The following is a 21,122-nucleotide window of genomic DNA, read 5'->3' on the forward strand; positions in this document are numbered from 1 at the left end:
CATTGAAACACGTTGGAATCCGTAGTAAGGCTAAGACCCATGTTGGGCGTGGGTCTGGATCTCGCATGGCAGATCGAGGTGGTGCAAGCGAATCTCAAATTAGATGCTTAGGTCGTTGGAATACTCAAGCGATGGAGAAATGTTATCTCACGTCACTTCCACGGGAAGCTATGCGCACGCTTGCTGGTTTAAAGCCTATTCGAGGGAACGTTTTTGTTGCACGCGCGTCTGTGGAACCTCCTCGCGTTTTACAGAGCAAGAACTTTCCTCAGGTTGAGAAGTGGCAACATGCAATTAGCGACGGTAAAGCTGAACAGTCCATTGCCGCTGGAGGTTTTCTAGAATTGCTTCAATATCTTCGCAAAGTTGTTCTACAGGATGCCGTCTTCTTACAAGATTTAACTCCACATTATCCCGTGTGGCAGCATGATATTTTTTCCTCGGACGAATTCTTAAAATTCAAAGGTGAAGCTCGACAAACTATATCTGCGATGGAAAACCCGGCTGATCAGAGGTTGCAAAAGGCGATGCCCATTTTGAAGGCCAAGCTGGATGGTGCACACCAGGATCTGAAAACATCTATTGATCGTGTAGGTTCGACAGTCGACGTCATAGAAGGGAACATCGCCGACATATTGCGCACGCTTCAACCTCTTCGAGGAGGAACCGCTATACTTCAGGTCAAGCTGGTTTCCAATCCAGAGAACAGCGTTGCAGCATTTCCTAGCTGCAGCTCCGCTGTCACATCCGAGGCTCATAGTGACCAACCCTCAACGTCACATTATAAAATGCGTAGAGGTTTGGAGTCTGTCAAAGAGCTTTGGGAAGAATGGGATGATGGTGTTGACGGGGGTACACCCGTAAGGGAGCTAGAAGAACGCTACGGCACGAAGTGGTGCGACGCTGATGAAAGACGATTTTTCAATCGCCGTAGATCTGTTCTCAACTTTATTCAGCAATTATCTTGCGAAGCCCAGCGCTATACCGGAGCTGGGGCGGAAGTAGCGACACAGTTGGATGTTCAGTACCTGGATGACAGCCGTAAAATGCGGAGAAAGACGCTTAATTGGCTTTCCAAGAATATTGCTTTAATCCATGATGAAGTGAAGAGCCGCCTGATTGCACGGATCTCGCTGGATCAAGCTGCTACCCAACCGTGCATCAATCAACGTGGACAACCTCTGTAATTGCCAGGATCCCTTTGACTATGTGGTATCGTAAAAGGACCGCTACGACGCAGTACCGCAGTGTGTCAGCGCGGTATTTCGCGGTACCGCACAGTCACACCGCGGTATTTGGCGGTACCGCAGTGTGTCAGCGCGGTATTTGGCTGTACCACAGTGTGACTGTGCGGTACCGCGGTGTGACTGTGCGGTACCGCGGTATGACTGTGCGGTACCGCGGTGTGACTGTGCGTTCAGCAGCCGCAATGTGACTTTGACAAATCTTCAGCGGCAATACGGACTTATTATTTGTTTCACACAACAAATAAGGAACTGAATAACGTCATGTTTTTGTTGTGTTAGCATATGCACTTTGATCTCGTTTACCTCGTTCACTTCGGCATAAGCGCCCTATAAAGCTGCGTGCGGTAAACGGATACTTTGGTGGCGTTAAATCTCCCCGTAGTCCACCCTGCGATTAAATCCTCTATCGAGCTTGGCTTCTCAGCTACTATCAGCGTTGAAATTGTATTCATGTAGTGAAGAACGTAAAGCCCGCAGTCTGCACTGTTTGATTGTTGTGGTTTTGTGGCTTGGACATACGTACTCCATTCAAAAGTAGTTGCTGTATCTGATTTGGCTCGATGAACCTTGGCCAAAAACAAATTGAGGACATCAAATGCGTACGCTGAACTGTGAGCCTTCCGCATTGAGTTTACATGATAAACATTCGTGGGTCCAGCGTGCATGAAATTCTCAATTATCAAGAAGCTCCAATGGTTCCTGCCAGACACAGGTAGCAGCAGGTATTGGTATGACCAATTGAACAGCGCGACCAAATCATCAAATAATCGCTGCTGCGTAACTGCCTTATGTGTGCGTCTAGCTTTCTCCATCAATACGTATAATCCCGATCCACAAGGACAAACTACCCCAATTACCCGAGGCACGTCGCAGATAATAAAAAAATTCAACGCAGTTTGAGTCAATGAAGAATCTGCTTCTACGCTGTTCAAATCTGACGGGAAGACGTGCACAGTTCGAGAATTTTCACTGTCCTCGAGATCTGTCCAAACTAGTATAGCGTCATTCTTTGGAAAGCGCTTCCTGAAAAACCGATGCGAAACAATTGTATCAGCTTTGCCCACATTGGCATCTTCGAAAACGCTTATATCAGAGCTGCTAGACTCATCACTCTCCATATCTCCACAACTTAAAAATTCTGCACCGCTGTTCCTTTCAACAGCAATCGCTTCACTCACATTTAGATCTTCATTACTGCCAGACTCATTCCCATAATCATTGTCACCACTAGATTTATCACCACCAAGTGCAGCGGCGGATACATCAGCACTAACATCACGGGCAACTTCACCCAACTAAAATGATACTGAAGGGGAGCTACTCTGAGGAGTGACTGGAGGGGTCCTAAGCCGCTTGCGTCGGTGAACAGGTGCAACTTCATCAGGGGATAATGCTCGAGGCGGGGTCTCTAGAGCAACAGATGCATCACTCACTGTCGCTGTCATCGCCGATTGATGCTGTGCTGCAGAATTAACCAGGGTAATATTTGCAGGCAGACCTTTAATTTCTTGTAAAATCTCTTCCGGTTTCTCTTCTCCCATCCAATACAAGTTCTTCAAATGCTTTGTTGACGTGGTTGCATAATTTTCTCTATCGTCATAAATGCTTGCAAATATGCGGCTAGTTTCTGCTGCATCACGTACGTACTTCTCAAGAGATGAGTTTGCGCTGATAACGCACGTCTGCATCTGGAGCAACGCATCATTTGCTTCATTGTCAGAGTACATGACCATTTGTGTCACTGCACCCTTTACATGCATGACCGCTTCCGCAATAACGCTCAGAGCCGACGCTCTTACTTGCGCGGGCACCATCACCGCGATTTGACCTCCCAAACACTCCACTAATGCGGCCGAACGAGAAATAACTTGGCGAATGTCCTTCTGTTTCGTGGCGAATGCCAACGCCGTCGTTTCCGCGTCAATCGCCGCTTGAAGCAGCTCGGCGTCGCTTCTTGAAGCCTCTGAGCTGGTCGATCGGCATGTGTGCCCTGACTTGAGCTCCACTGACGCTGTTTTGGAGGACCTGAGGACGTTCGACGTCGGCGCATATCATTCTAGGGTAGCGGCTACGGTCTGCGCGACCATCTCGAAAGCCTGTAGGGGAGTCTTCAAGAGGAAAGCCGTCGTCTGGGTTCTCCGAGTAGTATTTCTGCCTTGTTGTAGGGGGCTCGTTAAGCCAGGCATATTTGAGAGACCGCCCTGCACGACTACGAAGCCAGTTTTCAGCGGTCTTGTTAGCGCCTGGTTGCTCTTGTGCGGCTTGCTGTCGTGCAAATGTTGCTGCTTTCTTGGAGATGCTCTCTCCATTGTCACTTGCGTACACCCAAAAGGCTCGGTGGCAACGCATCTTGGCTTGACTCCTGCGGGTGTGTGGTATGTTGTTGTTCTGAGGCCTGAGGAAAAGGCTGATTGCTATTGGTTAAAAGTCGGGCTGGACTGTTATTCCCCTGCGGTCCTCACACCCGCCAAAGACATCAAAGACGGGGTCCCGGCCCCAGCCAAAGACAGGGACGAGAACCCCTCATTATCGAAACGAGAATATTCACAGGAAGGTCGTATATTGTAAGTTCTGGTGAGGCGATATGTAGCCTTCATGGAGTCGAAAAGCTTATCACAATTTCTCATAAAGACTTTTGTTATGCCCGCCTTGACCAATATTATTTATTCAATCACGCAAAGTTAGAAATAGATCCGGCTCTGATGTTTACAAATAACAACGGACGGTTATCGGGTACGTATTGGAAGGACATTATTATCCTCGAGATGAGACGTTCTACCTGACAGCGACAGATATTTGTACTGTGTAGTAAAGTGGCACCTCCTCCTTAGCCAGAACTTCATTCTGCAACTTGCTACACAGCGCGACAAGTCGATTACTCAGCAAATACACCTCCTCTGTGATTCTCTAACCCCATGAATGCTCGCAACGTATATTCTAGTGATGGTGTGTGCGGTCACTTTCCAAGCCAGCAGTAGTGCTCTTCCTCCGGCCAAGACTTTAAATTCTCTAGTTGAGAAGAAAACCCCATCAGATATTACCATCTCAGCTCATGTGGGTGATGTTCGGCTGCTGCGTGCCGACGACAAAGAAGAAGAGATCGAGGAAGAGAGAGGTTTTGGGGGGCGCTTTGGTCGACGGTGTGAAAAAGCTGAACTCCATCACGGCTACTAAGAAGGCTAAGGAAAAAGCTGAGAAAATTAAGCAGCATGTAAAAGAGCTGGGAAAATACGAGGATTGGCTGAAGGAAGTAAGGGAAGCGATCGATAAGGACCAAGATGTGATTGCCAAGGCATTTGATGCGAGACGATCAATCTGCTGTGGCAACCGATGTCGTGGTGAAGTGTACAACCTTTTCGATATGACGGTAAATCAAAAGGTCAGCACTAAAACGGTCCGTCATATACGTACTATACACCACTAATAAAACGCATGCGTCGTGAATGCCAGTTAAACCGTCGCTTTGGATGGTGAAGTTGATATCTTAGAACAAAGTGGGAACTGGCAATGGTTGGACGGTCGATGTAGCCATGTTTGTCAGCTCTCAGTTTTGGTAGATGCTCTTGTGAATGTATATAAAATTGTACTCCTGTAATGGTTTTATTGCAATGGTTTCTACGATGCTCGGCACAACATAAGTTGTGGCCTCCAACTTTAAATAAGTTAAGAGCTAAAACTGCTTTACATAAATGTTTTTTTATTCCCTAGGTGTACTACTTTGGATGTAGATGCTAACCCTCCGACTTTAATCAGCTTAGATTTATCCGTGATTCGAACTACGTTGCTAGATTGAGAGACGCTTTCCGTTTTGCGAATTGATGTAGAGTTATAGTCGTAGGATAATTGCAGAGAATGCAAAGAGATATTCAATGAGAGCAGATCTACCACCGTATTCATTTAAAACTTGTCATGTTACCCAAGTAGATCGTGAAATAGGTGAGCGTTGTAACAAACATAAATAGATTACTAGCTTTGGCGCATGTGGCTGGGCGATCCTTGCGAGGCATCGGATAAGGGCGCTGCATCTGCCAGCTCGACCTACCATTTGTAGTACTGCTGAAGCTGTTTTTGTAGTTTAACCTTTTTTTTCGGTCCGTAAAGTTGTGCAAGGCTCTCTGGTGTGACTTTTTTTCGGTACATATATTCCATCTTCATTAGGGATCGGTTGTGCGGTTTCATCTTGTTGACGCTGTCTTTTGGCCTACTAAAACATCTGCGATGGTTGATATTATGGTTCTTTCGTCGTGACCATTTCCACCCGCAGCCAAACCACCAGCATTGATTTTCCTCCTCACCACATATCGTAGCTGTCGATGCTCGTTGGGTTCTTGGGTTTCAAACTGACGAGCTACCAGGTCTCGTGCACCCTAGACACGCAAAAAGCCAAGCGCTACGTCGAAACTGGAGGCACCTGTCCAAACTACAAGAAGGAAGCACTTCGTCAATAACATTGCTTAATCTGTAAAAAAAAAAGACAAGTGCTAAATTTGGCGAGTAGACAATTGATACGTACTTCCTCCGTACTCATAAATTAGGGACATTTGGACAGTGGGAACGATTGGTCGAAAGCAGCACTACATTTTTTTTAACATTGTTTATCTACTTATTTGTCGCCGCGTAAGCTGCGGGGGTTACACGCAACGTACCACCCAAGACTTAAACACTACTAAAGGGTGCTCTTCAGTCCCGCCTACTTTAGTAAAAGTGTACTATTAAGAGTGTAATAGTACGGTTTACCATACGCTTACCGTACGGTTTATCATGCTTACCGTACGGCTTATCAAACGCTTACCGTACGGTTTATCATACGCTTACCGTACGGCTTACTACTCGTGACTATTGTGCCTTTCCAAAGTTTTGGCCAATCTGACCTTTAAAGGCTGGTCCTAAGCAAGGGTGGGTAGGGCTAAGGGTGGGATTTGAGGACGAACTGAAGTTGAATTGCTAAGCCAGGCCACTAAATAAAATGATATTTGACCAATAACACTGTTTGATTTTGCCGACTCTGATCCAATAATACTTGATTGTGGAGGTCCTACGTTAGGGCTCCGATTTGGTCTAAAGGGTACCTTTTAACAAATTAAGGGCTGAATAGCCAGTATTTACCGGCCATTTACCCTTACGTAAGGTATTCACAGCAGATTGATTTTAAATCCAATATGGGCTACTCATCAGACATACGCTGGCGAGGCATTGTCTTGCAGTATGTCTACAATATTGAGATCAGCGTAGCTGCTGGGGTATTGGGCGTCTCGGCCAGAAGCCTTCGGAGATGGTACCATCTCTTCAAGACAAAAGGAAATGTCGACGACACCCCAAAGAATGAGCGGTCATCTAAATGGCCGATTGAAGTGCAACAATTTGTTCGCGAGTATGTAAAGCAACGCCCCTGCTTCTACTTCCAAGAGCTGCGTGAGGTATTAAAAGAGAAGTTTTCGACCCAATATTGCTGTTCCAATTCGACAATTTGTCGTGCTTTACGGTTCGATTTGGGGTTAACGCGCAAAGTGCTGACTAAAAGAGCTCGTGAAAGTATCCCAAAAGAGCGCCAAGAGTATGTGAACAGGCTATTGCCTTTCTACAGTGGGCCAGTTCAAATCGTGTTTGTCGATGAAACTTCAAAGGATGGAAGGTAATGTAAAATATCAATTTTGTGACTGCTACATCTTACCTGCTAATTTGCTGTATGACATTGCTATGGTTTAGGTCCTCCCTGAGAAAACACGCGTGGTCCGCGCGCGTAGACCCAGCGATTGTGTCCATTCCATTTTCCCGCGGAAAGCGAATCTCAGTTCTTGCTGCGTTCGACGTGGAAGGATTTTTTGCGTGGGGTACAGCCGAGATTACTTTCACCCGGCAGACGTTCCACGAGACTTTCAAGTTGAAAATTCTACCATTCCTCAATCCGTGGCCTTTACCAAGATCAATTATCATTTTGGATAACGCCAAAATTCACATGTACGAAGAATTTCAAGAACTTATTCACGGTACTGGTGCACTGTTATTTTTTCTGCCGCCGTATTCACCTGACTTGAATCCTATAGAAGTCGGTTTTTCTTTTCTAAAACGATGGATCCAACGCCACGCAAATATGGCATTCCGTGAAAATCCTCTTGCGGTCCTCAATGTCGCGCTGTACGTTTGCACTAGACAGTCTGAGGAAGTTGGGCAAAATTTGTACGGTCATTGTGGGTACGATGGGAACAAACTCAGTATAAAAATTAGTGAGTTTTAATGAAATTCATGTATTTGTACTGAAAACATCGTACTCTACCTCTGCTATGCTCCTTAGAGCTGATCGTTAAGGTGATCGGTATCATCCATGTCTTCTGCGGGAGCGGGAGTCTCAAAATCTACGGGTCACGGAATGGAGGGCGAAGGCTGTAGGCCGGTAAACCGAGAATTTCCTGGAGATCTCCAACATGAACTTGCACTTGGATCACTGCACCTTGAATTTTGATCCTGAGCATTCTGAAATTCATGTCAGCGGTTGCTTGAGTTGTATCTTGATTCGTCTCCATTTCCTGCGAAAGCTGATCAATGTTCCGAAGTTGTCGAAATGTTGTGTTATCAGGAACTTGTAGTGGAGCGTCAGCTGAAAGTCGAGCTTGCATTGTTGCCATGTACAGCTGTGAGGCTGGCCCACTCGAAATATTGCGATCAGCTAGCATAGCTGCTACACGGGGAACTTGCTCTTGGATTCGATTCTCGGTTGCTCTACGAATAGTGTTGGCTCTTGGCTCTAGTGGTCTTGGAACATAAACAAAAATCATTAAAACAAAATCAGACTGACCGTATAGACGAAGGCGAGCTAATTCCCAAGATCTGGCGACGCGACTGGAGAAACTTTCCTCGTCCAACTCGAGAAATTCACGTTGTGGGGCGTGCTTGGTGGGCTTGAGATAGACGCTGAAGTCATCCTGCCAATCGTTTGGCAGACGACGAATGAATTCGGTTGCTACTTGAGCCTTGAATAGCCTAAAGCCACGGTCAATCTGAAAGGAGAAGTCGATGCGCTCGGTCTTGTTTCGGCACGAAGTGAGAGGATCGCCGTTCTTGATGGTAAGGCGGCAGGTGAGAATTGCTGGTTGTGGCAGCGACATTGTAAAACTAAAAGTGAGCCTTTAAGCCAAAGGATGCCAGGGCGTGGGAGAATACTCACGGTAGAGCTCGACAAAATTTAGGAGATCATGTCAAAACGGGATGGAGTTTTGCCAAATGTCATAAGATGTGGACACAATCTGTTTCGGTTTTGTTAATCTATCTTAAATTTGTACTAAAACCATGATCTGAATATTTGCAATAAAGTAGGGATTTAGCCAATCGAGAACGTTTATGCCCAGGGAATTATCCCATCTGCCATCCGCCGAACGCCGATTGGACAGAACCTCCAGGTGGTGCAACTATTCCCGAAAATCCTATCCCGACTGATCCATATGAGACTCATCCCCGAAGGGATGTGGCGTGTCGACCCAAACACTTGGTTATGTCTCCGATCCGACGTAGGACTTGCACACGACACTTACCTCATGCATCGAGCTCCCTACAGACATGGGAATTGAACCCACGCCACCTGTTAGCTGACGGGCTAATCAGGCGCATGAAAACCAGTTGCCCAGAATGCATACTAATTTTTTAATAAAATTATGTCAAATCTGGTCAAATATGTCTTTGATTGGCATCGTCTTTTTTTCGTCAAGGGTTAGGCCAAATTTCAGTCGGAAGCACCCGATCAGATAGGAGATCTTCCGTAAGTAATGTTGGTATTTTACATGCCTTTTTACTTTATTTACGTGGAAACCCTTGTAAAAATGTAAAAAAAGGATTATAAACGTATAATTATATACAATATCTCAGTTCGACTGTCGTGTGGCGGCAACGACTATGGCGGCGTCCGAGCAGCCTCCAGACTTGGAACCTGCTGGCGAAGACGCTCCATGTGGGGACATCTCACTTATCATTCCGTGTTGACTCTGTAGCGAGGTTGGTGGTGCTAACCGATACGATTCAGTCGCTGCCGCTGCGCAGCGGCTTCTTTAAGGCCCCCGATCTCTCGGACGCCGACCAAGCCGAGCTCTTGTCCTGGGGCCGCTCGCTCGTGCCCGACCTGGTGCGTCAGCCCGACGTTGAGTGATCAATGATCCACGAGCGCAAGGGCATGCAGTTGTGCGAAGACCGCCAGAAGGGCGGCCTCACGTACTCCATCCGCGCTGTAGCTACCGTACGCGTCTCTCTAGACGACGTGATGGACATTTTCCTGGCTAAGAACACGGTGGACTACCGTTCTCTCATGCAGCTGCAGCTTCGTGAGTTCTTTGCGGACGCGGCGGTGCTTTTCCACAAGGAGCAGAACGAGTCGGAGTCGCTCAGTATTAAGTGGACGGCTGCGAGGACCAAGAAGAGTGTGGCTAGTTTGGGTGGACAGGTAGGCGTCGACTTGTGTCTCCTGGAGTATGCGGGTGTCATCTCGTCCAAATTGGTGGGCGGAATTAAGCAGTACAACGCGCTCAATGACTCATCGTCCTCCAATACCAGCAGGAACTCGCCCGTAGGCGTGTGTCTGTACGAATCCATCGATCAGGCCGAGTGTCCGTCGCTCTACGACTCGCACAAACCCGAGCGCGCGTCGGTGTCCAATTTCGGCTTCCTGTTCCGTCCTCACGTGGACGAAGACGTCGTAGAAAACACTTTTGTCTGCAGTATCCGCCAGCCACCTGGGGCTAGGACTAAACGTCGTTAGAATCGTGCATTGCTAGCGCATTGGGCCCAATCTGTCGGCGGGATTGAAGAGTCTAATAGTCGTCGACGGATCTCCAAGGAGCTCACGAGACGTCGTGTGCCCATGTGGGTGAAGGACAAGGACCGCGCGTGCTGTCATTTGTGCCTCAAGACCTTCACTAACACACGACGTAAACATCATTGCCGCGCGTGTGTGGAGATTATCTGTCGGGCGTGTTCGGTGTACAAAAGTGTGGATTTGCAGTCGGTGGGGCTCACTACACTGCGTGTCTGCAAAGCCTGTATGGATGACACGTCGTCTGCAGTTGATCGAGACGAGGCGAACCTCAAGGCTGCTGCTGCGGTGACTGCAGCAGCAAATGGAGCTACTGCTGACAAAAGTAACTTGCCTGAAGGTGTGGATAATAGTGTACTCAGAGATTCAGTGGAAGTGTACGCGCTAGCTGTTCCAGGTGCCCAAGTGTCGACTGCTCCAGATCTTGTGGGCATTGCCTGGTTGCAGCAGCTGGCAGCTAGAGATGACGAGAGCAAGACGATGGTCAATGCACTAATTGATTGACTACGTCTGGATTCCCAGCAGAAGGATGTAGGAGGGAACATCGAGGAGCAAGTGGACATCTACGATACATTGTGCGACTTGGCAGCTCAGACATTGGCGTGCAAATACGCTGTTGTAAGTCTCGTGGATGAGAACCGTCAGTGGTTCAAGAGTGCTGTGAACGTGAAGGAGTCAGAAGTGCCTCGGGACTTCGGCTTCTGCGAATACTCTGTGCGAGACCAACGACCTCTTGTGGTTATGAAAACATTGCGAGACCCACGCTTCAAGACGGCTACCAAACACATTGACAATGGCTGTATTGAGGATACACCACCACGATAACTGGCAACTTACACACGATCTACAACTTTGATTTTCTACATTCAGTTGTCAACTACGAGCGACGCTAGGCTTGTCTTTCGGGACCGAATTTCGGACGGCCTCTTCTCTTGGGGAAAGTTTGTGTCATTGTTCTGGGGATAAGGCTGTCGGCTTGGCGCTGGAATTGGATCTGCATGTGATCCGATCCTTGTCGTTGTAAATGGCGTGGCGGTATCTTCGTTTTCATTCCTGGCATTTTTCATCCACACCGGTTCTTTCAGTACTGGGGTCAGCATTTACGATGCTACTAGAAGAAGTGAAGATTCTTGGTGTATTCAAAATACTTTCCCACATTTCAACTGTGGCTTCATCTCCGTACTTACCAATCTCCTCCCAGTCGAAATGCTCAAGATACTCGTCTAGCTGCCTGTTGTTAAGAGCAACTGCATCGAGTTCACCAGCCAAATTTTCGATGGTGCTATCATGAGAAAGAGCCGTTTGTTGTCGAATGTCACTATTTGCGAGTGCATTAGCGGGCGGAGCCGTCGAAGTAGTTCGAGTTAACGCAGAGGTATGACGCAGTGGGGTTGTGACGGGCCACTGACTAGCGCTGCCACCAGAATTAACTTCAACTTCGCGTATACCAGGAAATAAAACGCGTACCAATGGTGGGGATTGATTTTGGACTGGATGATGTGGATGAGGAGATTCATTACCATCTTGGCGTTCACGAGCAGGCGTTCGCGTGGCAGCAGGTGCTGAGGGAGCAGTTCGATTTACGGCAGGTGTCGGCGGAGCAGTTCGATTCAATGCTGGTGCCGGGTTAGCCGGTGTCGCCTGAGCAGAGTTTAGCGGCGTGGCAATGCGCTGTCGTTCTCGAGGGTCAACTGTTCGAAGCAGTTTCTTAGAGTTTGTGGGCTTTGCTTTCTCGCAGCGGTTTTTTTCACGAACGTATTGGCGCATTATCTGGTGCTTCATTGTTTTTTTCAACTGCCATTCAATTTCGCTTCGGGGTCTGGATCAGCGCCAGCTCACTGAATAAACGCTCACATGTTGCCGTGTTAGCGGCAATGGACAATATTGTGAGAGCAAGCAGAGGAAGTTTGCAGTTCTTTTTCGTACTTTTCTCGTACCCCCAAAACGTTGACACAGCATCATTGGTGAAGTCAGTAGAACGTGAAGAGGTATAAGTTCCCTGAATCCAAGCGAACATTTCACCGCGTAGCCCACTGTCATCGTCATTTACAAAGCGACGAAAGTAATATTGGGCAATTTGACACACATCGTCCTTTTCAGTAATCACCGTTGGTGGTCGACTTCGTGCTTCTACGACATACTCAGGATGAAGAAAGAACTCTAATATAAAGAGGGGTTGCTCACAGGCATTCCAACGAGCTTCCACTAAATCTGTGAGAGATTCACCCAACTCTGTCGACGCAAACCCACGATAGGTATCTATAAAAGAGATAACCACATCGGCTACGGTATTTTCGTCCCTTTGGAGACGAAATGAAGCAGTACACAATGGTCTTACAATTTTCTCTGCAGTCTCCAACTTTGTCCAGAACTCAGCATCCCCTAAAACTCGAATTTTGTCCGTGAGATCCGGGCTGCTCCGATATGTGAAGGCCATATCTTCTAAGGCACCGCGTACACGAAGTAGCGAAGCAAAGCAAGCCTGCATAGAGTTCCACCTAGTTTCGCACAGCGTGAAAACAGCAAAACTATCGCCATAGCGCTTGCTCATTAATTTAGCAGCCCGAACCAGCCACTTAGCAGTAGAAGTGCTCAGAAAACTCGCAACCCCTGCGGCTTGTTCGGAAACCTTTTTGAACGCCGATTTTAAAACAGCTTTCACCAGGTTGTTGATATCGTGTGCGAAGCAAGGTATAAAGGCAATATTTGGGAACCGAAGTGCCAATATACGGCGTGCACGGCTACATTGGCCGGCACTGTCAGTCACAACTGCACCTACTTTCCACTCTGATGCCAAAAGCTCGAAAATCACGCCTTCCATCTGCTCGGCAATTGCAAGACCGTCATGCCGATCACCAGTAGCTTTGACATCGTAAGTCAAAATCCGTCCAAACAATGCAATAACACATCCCAGTACATGCAGCTTTGCAATAGTTTCCCACACATCCGACAAAAAGTTTACCCTCCCGCCACTTCGGTTCTGAATTGCCCGAACACTGTCACGTTGCTCCATCGAGTGCAACTCAGCGTTTTCATTTAATACTCGACCGCTCAATACATGACGATGTGGAATGGCCCCAATCCCTCCACAACGAGCATTCAAAAAGACCAACAAGCGTCTAAACGACATTAACTCCACAAACGAGTCAGGAAGCAAGGCTTCAGCTTGAAATTCCAGCAACAAACGCCAGAATTTCATTTTCTCAGCTGCACTAAATTCCGGAGGTGACGTGCATTGTTTCTTGGCACCATCGTGCTGACCCACGTTAGAATCACCCTCGCTCAGAAACGCGTTCCCGGTAGCCCCCGTGTAGTACAAGCAGTCCGACAAGTGCTTTTGCCAGGCTTCTTTGCGTCCACAGACATGAGTCGGGAACGGTATCATCGATCGGTCTTTGACATGAGCTGCGTAGCAGTATTTACACACCGTCCACCACATGGTCTTGTTGCACCGCTCATTAAAACGGTAGAAGTTTGTGCTGAGGGTGCTAGGCGGGCGTCCACGTTTGGCTGGGCCCGATGCATCCTGCAGTCCAGGAAGTAGATCCATGAGAGCGTTGTAGCCTCCTCTACAGGTTCAGCAGCGACAATATATTGCAAACGTGCGAGCTTAAGCTTCAACAAAATCTTTTTACGTCAACGATGTAAAAATGCTGTGTAAAAATGTTTTTAATGCTGTATCAAATCTTTTTTACGTAAAAATGTAAAAATGTGAAAACAAAAATGCCAACACTGCCGTAAGGGCCATCCTCCTACGTAGGACCATAAAACTGAGGACGTTTTGGCAGAAAGGCACAATAAACAGACTAAAAAGGAACAAGAGAGTGTACAGTGGACATCCTTCCAACCAAAGGTGTAAACGCTTGCTAGAAAGGCGAACTGAACCGATACCGCTACTGCGCTGTTGAGTTTGCGCTCAACTTAAAGAAACGGACTATAAACTTTCTCTTGAAAGCAGGTGTTGTGAAAATCCTTGCCAAAAGGATTATCTTAATATCGATACGGGAGGGGGGGGGGGCTGAGCTTCAGTGTGGTTCTTAAAATAGTCATGAGTTCTTTGGTGTTTGCATTTCGTCGTTCAAATATTTTTCTTACATATCTCTGGCCAACGTGTTCCAGGCGAAATGATGGTCTTAGTGGTACGTCGTCATGGGAGCTGCCTGATTTTATTGCTGAATGAAAAATACATGAAGAGCGCAGTATTCAATGCTTACCAGCTATTATACTGTACAAGTAAATTGGAGCAGGTGCATAAACGCAAAGGCAGTCGCTTCAGAAAAAAGAATTAAAATAAAGTATCAAGTCGTTCACAATCCCTACTAATCCGTTCGCTGTTCGTATCAAGCAGACGAGGAAAGCCGTTCGGTTGGTGAAAGTTTCTGACCGTCCGTTCACACCTCTACTTCCAACATATCACCATTTCACGTTCAAATTTAGGATTTGTAACACATGAAAACTATTATCGAAACGAGAATATTCACAGGAAGGTCGTATATTGTAAGTTCTGGTGAGGCGATATGTAGCCCTCATGGAGTCGAAAAGTTTATCACAATATCTCATAAAGACTTTTCTTATGCTCACCTTGACCAATGCTATTTATTCAATCACGCAAAGTTAGAAATAGATCCGGCTCTGATGTTTACAAATGACAACGGACAGTTATCGGGTACGTATTGGAAGGACATCATTATCTCCGAGATGAGAGTTCTACCTGACAGCGACAGATATTTGCACTGTGTAGTAAAGTGGCACCTCCTCCCTAGCCAGAACTTCATTCTGCAACTTGCTACACAGCGCGACAAGTCGACTACTCAGCAAATACACCTCCTCTGTGATTCTCTAACCCCCAAGAATGCGCGCAACGTATATTCTAGTGATGGTGTGTGCGGTCACTTTCCAAGTCTAAGTTAAAAAAAAGTCTAAGTCAGACCATTTTGTGTTCAAGCAAAATACTATTATTCCTAATTAGTCTCACTTGGTCGAGTGGGTAAAAATGTACCCCTGTATACGTTAAATTACAATTGGTAACTACGACGCTCGGCACACACAAATTGTGGCCTGCAACTTTAAATAAGTTGAGAGCTAAAATTGCTTTACATCGATGCTAGTTGATTCCCTAGGTGTACTACTTTAACTTTAATCAGCTTAGATTTATCCGTGATTCGAGCTATGAAAAATACGCGGTCCCTCGTAAAATACGGAGAAGCAACGTTTCAGACAATGCGATCTCCATGGACACGTTCTTTCTCGTTCTTTCACCATTTATCGCATTCCTCGCTGCTTACGATGATGGAGAACACTCGATCAATATCAAAGAACTAAAAATTCTGCTCTGGCTTACGTTTGGGTCGGAACCATGCTCGAAAATGGTCGATAATTTCATGAACGCGTTGGATAGCAGCCACGATGACTCTCTTACCGTGCTGGTGTGGGTCTCATATGCTCTTGAGACCAATAAACAGACCTGAAGCCAGTCAATCGTCAGCCAGATCCATCCCCTCTTCGCGGCGTCGGACGTCAACGGAGACGCCATATTGACTCTACCAGACCTTCAACGCTGTCTAATTTCCATTTCCACAGACCATTAAGAACCTCTTAACACGCCGTCTAAGCCAGAATCGGCCTGGGAAAAAATCAAAACTGTGGAAACGCGACACCAAGCGCAGTTTTTTTACCATTTCGAGTCTTGCCACCGATCTGGTCAAGGAAATCATGGGGGAACTCGATACACGCGACGAATCGAATGGTACGAGTTCCGACAACATCTCGAGTACCTTGACCGCCGCGTGATGGAGATCAAGACTTACATCCAAACACGCGTTCTAGGCTAAATATCTACACCTTTGCCAGTCCAAATCGGCGACAGTGTAAAGCAAAGTGGAACGTCCCGTAATTAATTTTTTTAATTTTTGAAATTTATTTTTTTAGAAAAAGCCTGTCATGCAAAGTTGATTTAGTGTAGTGCAAAACTTTACGTGCCGTACTCCATAGGTTTGCTACGAATAGCTGCCGCCACTGACAACGCACAGTGGCGCGCCATCTTGTTAACCAAGCGCAGATCCATACATGGAAGCTATGCTCTGCAGCGTTTTCAAGCAGCTGCATCCGGCGCTCTGTTTTCTGGGCAAGCGGACGATGTTGAACTGAGCGCTGACTGGGAAAAACAACGCAAGGCAAGCCACTGAGTGTTTGTAAGTGGATGGAGCAGATCCACCAAATCTGGTGCTTGCATGGCAGCGGCGCGAGTGAGTGGCCACCCGGGAGGGGCGTGTGAACGACAAACATCCGACGCCCTCTGGGTCTTTCCTCCATTCCTTCCTCGCCCCAGTCCAACAGCCACATACACAGCAGCCATGGCGACCAAGAGCGTACGCTGGTCCACCGTCACCGTCTACGAGTTCGGCGTGGGCATCGGCGGCAGCGCAGTGCCTCGACGCGGTGGTCCAGCGGTGGGGCTGGCTCGAACCCCGCAATGTGTGTGGAGGACTTCAGTGAACGCGGCGCAGCATCAGCGGGAGAAAACACAGGCGAGGGACAGGCAGGAAACCGCAGGACGACATCGGCGGAGACGCGTGCGCTGGTTCAAGCCGCTGGAGCGCATCACGATGCTGGAGAAGGCAGGCTACAGCGAGGAGCGTATCTTCCGCTCAATGCTCATGGAGTCGCAGAGCTAACTGGTGGTCGGCATCAAAACAAGTTAAAAAAGTCCATCCTGTCTTCGCCCTTTGCTTCTTCCTTCCGAGCACCATCGTACTCGGCACCCCCGCGTTAAAATTCCATTTTATGCTACCTCGGTCGTCGTCGACACGTGCAAAATGCAACTTAGGCCACACACTCGACACGCAGACAGAGCCGTCGCGACTGGGCGATGCTGGACTTCGGACCTCGATGTGTGATCAAACACGGTTTCGCTGGGATCCTGAGCCGCCGCGCATCAAGTGTCATATTCACTAAATCGCCATTGCTCTAAAGTCAATTTTTGAAAATAAAAATTTAAAATTTCTTTGTCACTTAAGTTACTTCACACAGCTTTGCTTTACACTGTCGCCGATTTGGACTGGCAAAGGTGTACACTCTAGAAATAAAACAGACAACAGACCAAAAAATAAACTGAAGTAAATGCACATGGAATCTGATATATATTGATGCCGGTTAAAATACATATCAGTGATAGCTATATTATGCACCTCACCATTAAATTGGCAGCCAGTCAGATTCCACATTGGGGGTAATTTGGAGGACGATCCAAGCACCGGACACTCCGTGAGCGGCCAACGACAAACAAGCAGCACACAGCTGAGAAAATGCGTCAAGAAACGCACACAGCAAACAGCTCCGTCGTCTTCCAACAGACAAGGACGAACCTTTGTTGCAAGCGTCGTGACTGCACTCAGCACTCAAAAACGAGACCAAACGCAGTCGAACGGCAACCCTTCGGAAGATCTCAGCACCGTCACCATGTGCAGCCCCTCGCAGCAATTCCTCTGCACCTCCAGCACCATTTGCACGGAGCTTGCATTCGCCATTCGCGACTCCATTGCGCTCCCCGATACTTGGCAAATACTTTGCAGAAACTTGCAATAAACTCGAGGAGCAAACTCCAAAAGACGCCACAGCAGCACGTGACACACCCAAGCCACAGCCAACAGACATGGAGCCAAGCAGAGAGCAGGATAAGAGCACTGTGTATCAATCACCAGACACACTCCAAACAGCAAAACGAGGTAACAAGAGACACTTGGAACAATAGTAAACCAATGTGTAAGCATTATCTATAACGGAGCAGAGATCACGTAAAATACACATCCATCGAGTCCTTCAGACACCACTGAAACCCCATCATTTCATTTTCCTTTTGTCACTTAAATCCTCGTTGTGACCCGAGTGTGAGGAGAAGAAAGAGGTCAACAAACAACATGCAACACACTCGGACGAGGTTTACCCCCTTATTGAAGCCCCAACTAATCGAAGAGAGCACCTACAATAAATAGGGCTCCCCTCACTCTTGTCTAGGGTTACAGGCAGCCCATCAGACCACCTAATACCGGTCGCAGTGCTCGCAAAGCCCAAATTACATGTAAAGTACTGCTCCACTCAATGTAAAACAACACAAATACACCGGTACACTTTGTTCCAGATCTCCACCACCCATCGCTTTGTGACAAGGAGACTCCAATCCCCCTTTCCACTCCATACCGGCAGCCACAAGGCCCAGACGACGCATACACACCACCCTGACGACCCTAAAGCAAGTCCATGATTCTTGAAGTCTCCACACGCACGCTGTCCCTCGATATAAAGTCTCCACACGCACGCTGTCCCTCGCTATAAAGTCTCCATCATCGGCCGCCATGTACAAATCTGCACATAAAGTATCAAATGTCTGTTTCTTAGCCGATTTTCAGAATAGAAACCTGATAAATCGGATTGAATGCAGCCAGACTGACTAAAATGTTTAGCGCTCGTAAATAATATAAACAAATGTTATGATTTCAAGAAGTGGATTCTACAAAAATTAAATTACATTGGGCTACTGGTTCTGCAATCTGTACAGTATTTGCCATTGCAGTTTTGTTTCTTGCTCTCGTAGCCAAACAAATATCACGCTAAGCACAAAGCTCGAGTGTAGATGTAGGTGCATCGATGGATGGTCTTTCTTTCATATTCCTCAAATGTAGACATTTTGAAGCGTCGTCGGCTGAATCCTACTACGTAGTACTGGAGACGATGACCGAGCCAGCAGTGTTTCCTGCCTTGGCAAGAGCAAAAAGGCTCTTTATACTTCGTAATCAATCCACAAAACGTCACGAACGGGAAGCCACAGTGTATCATCAAGCTCAAGGTGTTTCGAGCTTCAGCAACCCAAAGGAAAGACGAGTTCGCCCACAAGAACCACATCGTGGTGCAGGACCGCGTCGATACACTCCTGCACTCGCTGAATTCTGCTTGGATTTTGATGATCATTTACGGCTCATTGACAGCGACTTGTCGCTATTGAATACGTCGGTAAGACGGGAGTACCAACGCGAATCTTTAGCTCTCGAGAAGCTAACCTCGGCGCTGCTGGATTCGAAAGTGAACGGTAATGAAGTACCTTACGTAAACCAGGCGGAGGTACGTGTTCGTCGTGTTCGACTACGCGTTAGGAGGCCGCGCATCAAACTTCGAATCATCCTCCAGTCTACACCTAAAATGTCAATTGCAAAGCAGCCACAGCCAAGTCCTAAGTCACTTAGTCGAGCTGCTATGCTAGCACATCAAGCGATGAAGGCGTGTGTTCTTCAGTCATACGCTCGGTTTTACCTTTATCACTGCTTGTACTGTGGGGTCCCAGCCAGCTCGTTGCTGCCAGACAACTAGCCACTCGATGTCGTCGAGCACACGCATTTCGTCACTGGAGACGAATTGTTACTCAGCGTAACAAACTGCGACTTCGCTGTCTTCGAGCTCAACAACGTATCGACCGCTGTGCTGCCTCTTATGCTCATTCCAGAGCTTTCCAAATCGTTGATACAGAAGGTAAATACGCCATGGCCAAGAAGTTCCACCAGCTCAAACTTCTTGCAAGCAGCTACCACTCGTGGTTGGGCTGGTATCAAACGTAGATTTTTCTAATACTATTGTTGTGTAAGGATGCGGCCTTATTTCGACAAACGCGATACATCTCAATAAATGATATTCTCAAATTTGTGTACTGTATGTGTCATTGTACTACAGCCAATTAATATTATCTCTCAGGTATTAATGAATCTTATTTTGGCGAATTTAAATGTACTACGATAGCTTCCCCCATTTCAACATCACCGGATAACGGATACCGTGGACGCCATGGCGACGACCGGGGTCTAGACGACGCGAGCGCGCTCCATCGTGACAATAGATGGGTACGTGAGTCGCGGAAGGGCTCCACCCGATTCTGTGCCTCGATATCACGCTATGCTGCAAGATTTCGCTGCGTATTTGGAGCAGCGCCTCAAGTGTGTGAACATGTTGATGCTGCGTCGCATCTTTGCCGATTTCCTTAACGAACACGAGAACACGTTGGTCTTCATGATGCAACACGGCTGTACCATCATCACCATGTACCCGGTGCTGAGCACCAGCTTCCAGTGACGTCGTGAAGCGGCACTTCTCCTTGCCAAACCAAACCATCATCTGGACACTCGTGGGTGCGTCTTCCTGTATCTTCAGCAGCGCGCAGCCACACGGAACATGGCACTACTTAAGAATTTATTCCTTGAGTTCGTGTACAAACGGGAGACGTCGCTAATGGCGATCGTGGAGAGAGGGTGCCAAGTGATCAGTGTCATCCCCTTTGAACTGCCGCTGATGACGCAGCTGCCACCTCCTCCAGCACCTCAAGAATATCCTTGCGTTATGGAAAATGCAACTGAGCAATTGCAAGTTGCGTCGGAGTCTGTGGCGAAGACAAAAACAAAGAAACGAAAGCGCAAGACCGCGCTAAAGCCGTCGACAGCAGTAGCATCGCCCGCCGTTGCAGATAAAGTAGCTCCCTTGGTCACCCAGAAGAAGACGAAAGGGAAACAGAAACAAGCTGGGAGTCGGGTGCAGCAGACACCATCCGACACTTGTGATGAGGCCGAGGTTTCGACCAAGCGTAGACGCATAATCAGCAAGAATGCTAGTGTGGCACCAGCCTCTAGTCCTGTTGAATCAACCCCAAAGCGCCCTAAACCGGCAAAAGAAACTACGAAGCCACTACAGGAATCGGCTTCTGGACCTGCAACTAGCTCAAAGCCAAAGCCTGGCAAGACGAGAAGTACTTCGTTGTCGGCTGCTACGTCTACAGTTATACCGGAATCGGTCGAGTCAGGCGAGACGGAGGTTTCTAAGAATACCCCAAAGCGGGGGAGAAAGTCGAAGGCTACCACAGAATCAACACAAGATGGAGCCTCTGTAGCCACAACGGAAGTGGTCAAACCTGTTGTGACACATGCTTTACCACCCGCATCCAAGCGCTGCAGGAAGTCAAAGACTAGCAAAGTATCCATGCAGGCTGTTGTCTCTGCAGCTGTATCGGATTCGGTTCAACCTGTTGCGAAGGAGACTTCTACGCCGAT

The 21,122-nt window shown here is 47.6% G+C and overlaps 3 protein-coding genes across 3 annotated transcripts; 2 read left to right on the plus strand and 1 right to left on the minus strand.

Moving 5' to 3' along the window:
• Window positions 1-1,555: 1,555 nt before the first annotated feature.
• PITG_07481 (uncharacterized protein) lies at window positions 1,556-1,912 on the minus strand (the record flags this gene model as incomplete). Its single annotated transcript, XM_002904445.1, has 2 exons — window positions 1,556-1,769; window positions 1,827-1,912. 2 exons carry the CDS (start codon window positions 1,910-1,912, stop codon window positions 1,556-1,558), a joined length of 300 nt encoding a protein of 99 aa, XP_002904491.1.
• Window positions 1,913-4,166: 2,254 nt separating this feature from the next.
• Window positions 4,167-4,421, plus strand: PITG_07482 (secreted RxLR effector peptide protein, putative; the record flags this gene model as incomplete). Its single annotated transcript, XM_002904446.1, has 1 exon — window positions 4,167-4,421. The coding sequence occupies one exon, from the start codon at window positions 4,167-4,169 to the stop codon at window positions 4,419-4,421; it is 255 nt and encodes an 84-aa protein (XP_002904492.1).
• A 5,071-nt stretch (window positions 4,422-9,492) lies between these two features.
• Window positions 9,493-10,537, plus strand: PITG_07483 (uncharacterized protein; the record flags this gene model as incomplete). The annotated part of the gene is made up of 4 exons (XM_002904447.1): window positions 9,493-9,716; window positions 9,786-9,939; window positions 9,988-10,448; window positions 10,489-10,537. 4 exons carry the CDS (start codon window positions 9,493-9,495, stop codon window positions 10,535-10,537), a joined length of 888 nt encoding a protein of 295 aa, XP_002904493.1.
• Between the last annotated feature and the right edge of the window lie 10,585 nt (window positions 10,538-21,122).

The sequence above is a fragment of the Phytophthora infestans genome, genomic scaffold (assembly GCF_000142945.1).
Source record: "Phytophthora infestans T30-4 supercont1.11 genomic scaffold, whole genome shotgun sequence".
Taxonomy (NCBI): domain Eukaryota; phylum Oomycota; class Peronosporomycetes; order Peronosporales; family Peronosporaceae; genus Phytophthora; species Phytophthora infestans.